This window comes from Motacilla alba, chromosome 2, assembly GCF_015832195.1.
Source record: "Motacilla alba alba isolate MOTALB_02 chromosome 2, Motacilla_alba_V1.0_pri, whole genome shotgun sequence".
NCBI lineage: Eukaryota > Metazoa > Chordata > Aves > Passeriformes > Motacillidae > Motacilla > Motacilla alba.
Genome location: NC_052017.1, coordinates 24,633,272 through 24,639,271, shown reverse-complemented (window position 1 = coordinate 24,639,271; position 6,000 = coordinate 24,633,272). Strand labels below are relative to the sequence as shown.

The window sequence follows — 6,000 nt, the reverse complement described above, 5'->3', positions numbered from 1 at the left end:
GGCTCGTGTGATAAAGACCATTCATTGCTTGTGTTCCACAAAACCAATTTCTCTGCCTCCTGGTGCCCTCTCATTCCCAGGCCTGGCAGTATATTTATGACTTGTTCTTTATTCTGGGATGAAGGGCAAAGCTCCCATCCCAGGAACAAAGCTCAGGCACAGCTCTAGTATGGCAGATCCATCTTGGAAGGCCTTCATCTTCTCTGAGCAGGGCTGGACTGACACCCCCACCCACCCATGGTGGCCTTTCCCTTTGCCGTTAACTTTCCTGAAGTATTGTTCTCTCCTTCTGCTCTTCCATCTCTTCAGGGTCAGTAGACAGCAGAGGTAGGGGCAGAAGTGTTGAAGAGCCAGTGGAACTCAAAACATTCCAAATCATGCTGCAGCTCTGCCCGGAGATCTTGGGGAAGATCTGTAACCACAGTCAGCTTCCTCCAGACACAAAAGGATGCATTCCTGCTCTGAAAAGCTTGCAGGCCAAGGAATTGTCAGATTGCCTTGCAAACAAACAAAACGCCCTGAGGACAATGTTTGTCCTCTCTTGGTTTCTGGGTGAGTTATGCAAATGGATAAAAAGTAACCTCTCTTGCCTCTTTCACTCCAGCTAACTCCCTGTGACAGCGCAGAAAAGAGAAATGGCCAAATACTGGTGATGTTACCTGTCAGACTGAGAGTGGGGAAGGAGTGTCCCTGAAGGAGGTACCCTGTGTTTGTGTTTCTCAGTCCAGCAGAAGCCAGGAGATGCTTTTCTGCCAGGTCCCTGGGGAATGGGTTGGGTTTAAGCTGACTTAATATTGACACTTTGCAGGGATGCTTTTGTAAGCAAACATACCACAGGCTTCAAAAATAAATTGGGCAGGTTTTTCTAAACCTGCTAAAAATACAAAACCTGACAAGTGGCTCTGCATCATCTTAGGAGGGGACAGCCTGCTTGGAATGACCTTGGCTTAGCCTCTATATGCACATACATGTCACACTGCCTGCTGCTGAAATCCTCTCCAGTGGCACAGGGACGATCAGCTTTGCTGAATCCTCCAGCTTTGCTATTTAAACACTGCTGTGAAACTCAGACTTTGTTTTTGTTTAAATATTTGCCATTTTTTGCATAAGCTAGAAGGCTATTTCCAGAGATGGTGATAATTTGTGAGTTATTTAATGGTTGAGAATATACAAATCTCAAGATGTTTATATTTTAAGTGTCTCCAGAGACCTTCAAATACATAAAATAACACAGAAGCAGCCTGGGATAAAGTGGTTTCTTTAATGCCACGTGCCATGTGGTGATTCTGCTTTCTGCATGGTGGGCAGCAGATAACTCAGGCTGTGAGACTGGGCAGCCTCACCTAGTGCTAAACCTGGGGATGTCATCAAAAGGTCTTGCCCTTCAGAGAGATGACATTTCAAGTGCAGGAATAATTTTAACTTCTCTTTGCACCGTTCCTCATTGCACCAGGAAACAGTACTATGCAAGATTCATTCCAGCTGCTGTAGTTACACTGCCTGGCCTTCGTCACACCCCAGGCTGTGCAACACTGTGTACCAGACATGGTGGTATTACTTCAGAAGTATCTTTGCTTATGACTTTGAAGAAGAACCAGTCCTGTAAGCTTCCCAAGGACAGGTGGCTATTCTATAGCATCCTTAGGCACCGAGTCCTGCTTTAGGAGAGTGTCCTTTGTCACTGGTCAATGGAGACCATCCCACTCCATGCAGGATGCCGTTTTGCTCTGTGAAGGGTTTCCAGTCTTCTGCCATGTATGCTTTTTATCTACAGTTACTAAAACTCTTTGAAGCTTTTTCTACCTGTCTTGTGTAAAATAACCTATTCCTAGTTGTTTCCATGGCCCTAGAGATGCAGGCTGTCATTTTTAGTGTGAGATGATGATATTCCAGGGCTTGGTAGGAGCTCTGATGTTTTCAGAAGTAGCAAATATTTGGGGCATTGGTTTTGAGACTCAGGAGGAAACACCTTCCATCTTGAAAAATTTCTTTTGGAGCACTTACTGAGTACCTTGTGGAAAAAGCTGCAGCTCTTGAATCGTTGCAACCTAGTGCCATTTGTCCTGCCTACTTTTTCTCTTTGAAGTAATGAGCTACAGGTAGTTCTGTGGAGTCCACTCTTAGCAGGAAAGACTTGCTCTGACAGCCTTTCCATGGAGATGTTTGTGGTGTTCCCAGACTTCAGAGGTAGCCTATTTCACTTCCACCTTTCAAAGATCCACTTGGTTCAAGTGCTGTTATTTACACAATGGACCTGGCATTCCAGCTCCATGCTGAGTTTTGTGTGTCCTGGTCAAATTCCAGGTTGGCCGCTGCTGTACACATGTTCTTTCAGTATACCCTGGCTATCATCTTCTTTCTCTGTTACTGCGGGGTGTCTTGACCAAAGTACACGTCATAAAGGTGAAGAATCCTGCTTCACCTTTCGGCTAATGCCTCCAGCTCCCACCCCCAGTGCCACCTGTCATGTCTCCCCATGTCCTTTCACAGCTTTTTTCAGAACAAATCCCACATCCCTGGTCACATCATTTCTCTGCCTCTTGTCTGTGCAGGTGTAGCTCTGATCCTTGGCACTGAAATCAAGGGGGACTCTGGACTTTCCTTCAGCTTGTATAGGACAGTTGTCCCTCCCACATGTACCTCACAGTCCTGTCCTCCATTCTAAACCTCAAGTTAGCCTCTTCTTGCCACTTGCCTACTTCTGCTCTAGTTGGGTTTGCTTTTTCTGACCTCTATGGTTCAGGTGTGCTCTCCAGCTCAGTCTGAGCACACAGTTTGTCCTTCACAGGAAGCTCACTTGCAATGGCCCTAAAAGAGCCAGGCTGTCTTCTGACCCATTCCACACCCAGAGCAGTCATGGCAGCATCCTGGCAGTGCTAGAGCATAGGACATAACTCTTTATGTTCTTCCTTCTATTCTCTGGATGTTTATAGGCAAAAAAGACAGGAGAAGATGATTTCTTTTTGCTCAAATTAAAGGACTATTTTGTATTTATTTCCCCACTGGGCAGATTCTGAGTAACATTTTGTCATATGGGCTGTTTCAGAAAGCCAGTGAAATGCAGCTATTTGTTTAGCAGCAGGAAAATCAAACAAACAAAAACTGTGGGAGATTCCTGGAAGGGCAGCAACAAGGGCAGGTCAGAAACTCCACTGCAGGATAATCATGAGCAGAAGGGAAGTAAATGCTTCTTGTTCTTGGGTGCTTTTCTATCTTCTTCAGCTGTGTGAAATGGCTCTTTCACGTTATTGCTCTGTATATACAAACTTGGTGATTTCTGTGGAAATTCAGATCTTTTCCTTGTTCCCTCTGTGTCCTGTTGAGCCCGACACACCACAAAAAAGTAGAAAAGGAAAGAAAAATTTCGAAAATGGAAAATGGACTTTGGTCATTCTGATTTGCACACAGCAGCAACTGCTGCAGGTGCTATGAAGCTGCTCTTAAAACCATTTCAGAAGCTATTAATGCTATAAAGTAGGGAGAACTTGGACATGAACATGCAGGACCCTCCCCCCCCTTAGGTTCCAAAAGCTGAATAGTAATATGGAAAAAGTAGAAGCAAATTTGCCAACTGTTCCCACTGCACTGATTATGATGAATGGAAGACAACATTGGCGGCATGCCCTTCCCATTACACCACAGGCACTCTCAGATGGTGTCCTCACACTTTGCAATGTGCAGCTATTCCACATTGGAGGGGAAGGGTAGTGGGTTCCCACCTGTGCCTCCCATGATGGCAGTACTTTGCTGTGTATCCACCTGTGCATATGTTCCTGGTCTTGTGACCCACTGAGAACCAAGTGTGCTTCCCCCTCTTCCACTCTGAACCACTTCTGCCTCATCCATGTATACAGACAACACTTACGGTTTCTGAAACAAAAACAGGGCAAAACTGGGGGAAAAAACCCAGAGATGATATCTAAACTGCTCCTTTACAGTTGTTTCACCAGGCTGTTTGTTAGCATTCACCTTTAAGCTATAGAAGTGCTACACTGGTTCTTCAGGACAACTCCCAAAGCACCCATGGGAGCAGCAGGAACAAAAAGTTCTCTAACACATGGCTCCAATCTCAGGGTGCCACCCGAAAATGACTGATATATCTCTGCTGTGTACTAGGCCTTCTGGGCAAAGATGCTCCCCACAGCCCAGTGGCAGGACACTTCCATGGGCACTGGGAGATAGTTGCAGGTTCTGCCATGAAGATGAAAGTAGCCCATGCACTCTCACAGGGATGTGCCTCTAACCACCAAGAAGATAAGGGAAATGCAACTTTTCCAAAGGATTCATTTTCTCAGCCTACTCTGGCTTTAGCAGTGCAGACTTCCCAGTGCATCTGGATCGGGCCATAGCCCCAGACATGATCACATGATGTGTTCATTCCTCAACATGGCTGCCCAAAGACGAGCTGTAGCAACGGGTCGAGAAACTTAATGTGCAAGATCTTTCTTGTCAAACTTGGTTTACCTCCATGCCCCTAAATGTGAACCACTGCTAAACCCAGATGTCAGAGCAGTCCTCTGGCTCAGCAGAGTGTTGTAACATGGATGTATCAAGCAGCCTCACCACCAACATCCATCTGAGCCACAGCACCCAATAAGACCAGTCTGCACTCTGTTTCTTTGCTCAAGCCACAAAAGATTGTCATAAAGGAACTTGTTGCTCTGTCCCCTGTCCCAACCTGTCTCTCAAGACAGTCCAAGGAGGCCTTGTCTCTCCTATTCCTTTTCTTTCAGCATATATGGCAGCATGCTGCTGCTCTGTGTGTGCATGTGTGTGCAAGTAAGCATGGAGGGAAAATAAAAATTAGCCTAGAAGCTGACATGCAATCTTAGTGCTTGCCCATGGAAAACTGGTAGCAGGGTCTGATCCACGCAGGTCCATTCCTGGGCAGTCCCAGTGCCGAAGGTATCTATTTACAGAGCAGCTGCATGAGTTTTCTGTGTGTCTGGGCAGTCATATTTACCCAATGCCTCACCAGTGACTGGTAATGAACATGCTGAGCACTGCTGGCAAGGAAAGATCAACCACACTGCAACAGAACAAGCCTGATACATTTTATTGGCAATACTGGTGTCATACTTGGGAACCACAACCCTTTGTCAGACTATTAGTGTTAACTTGCATGACAAGTATCAGTGACCAACTGTATCTGAAATATAGTTAAAGTGCCTAGAAATAATAGGCATCTTAAAAAAAAAAAAAGGAAAGGGAGCTAATTCCATCCACTCAAGCCAACCTTTAAAGATCTTACATCTTAAGCACAACTGATGTACTGTAATTGTTACGTGGACTTTAATGTAACCTCTACAGCAGCACACAGACAATGCAGTTCTCTCATTACGCACATGCTTTAGGATCGTTTATTTTAATGCTTTCAAATAAATATGTTCCATGCAGCACACCGCAATAAATAAGGAGCAGCAACTTTCGTATAGTACATCCATTCATAATGTAAGTCACCATGTGATACACCACATCTAAAGTCTTTGGCCCAGTCCCATACAGTGAAGCACACCACATCTGCACATAATCATATCTGGCTTCATATGGATTTAATAGGACTATGCCAGAAGGGCAATGTGAGCACAAGTTTAACCAGGGGTTCCTAGCTATTAAATACAGCTACTAAGTAGTTAAAAGGCAACAACTAAACCCATAAAGGGTTGATTTGTCTTTTCTTTCTTACTTTTCAGACAGAAATATAAAGTATGAAAATGCTCTGGATATTTTCAGCCTTGTGTAAAGCAGTGTGATTAATATGGAATGCTTTGAGCAATACTGGCATGTACACTGGCATCAAAAGCCACAGCAAGACTGACTCTGACACTGAACGCTGGCGTACTCAGCAGGGGAAGCTGCTGTTCTGGCCGGCGCTGCTCCTCTCCCTCTATGCCGAGAGCTCCACCGCCCCCTCTTCTTCGCTGTCAGCTCGGTTGGCACGGATCTCCACCAAGGTCCGGGCAAAGCGCGTCCATTCGTCATTGTGTGGAACAGCCAGCT

General features: G+C 45.4%; 1 protein-coding gene across 7 annotated transcripts in view; it reads right to left on the bottom strand.

Moving 5' to 3' along the window:
* Window positions 1–5,030: 5,030 nt before the first annotated feature.
* Window positions 5,031–6,000, bottom strand: part of DYNC1I1 (dynein cytoplasmic 1 intermediate chain 1) — a 185,939-nt gene continuing 184,969 nt past the window's right edge. For all 7 annotated transcript variants that reach the window (XM_038127778.1, XM_038127774.1, XM_038127776.1 and 4 more), the window contains one exon: window positions 5,031–5,998. In XM_038127778.1, coding sequence (XP_037983706.1) covers window positions 5,888–5,998 — 111 coding nt within the window. In that variant the 3' untranslated portion in view covers window positions 5,031–5,887. The remainder of the gene's footprint in view (window positions 5,999–6,000) is intronic.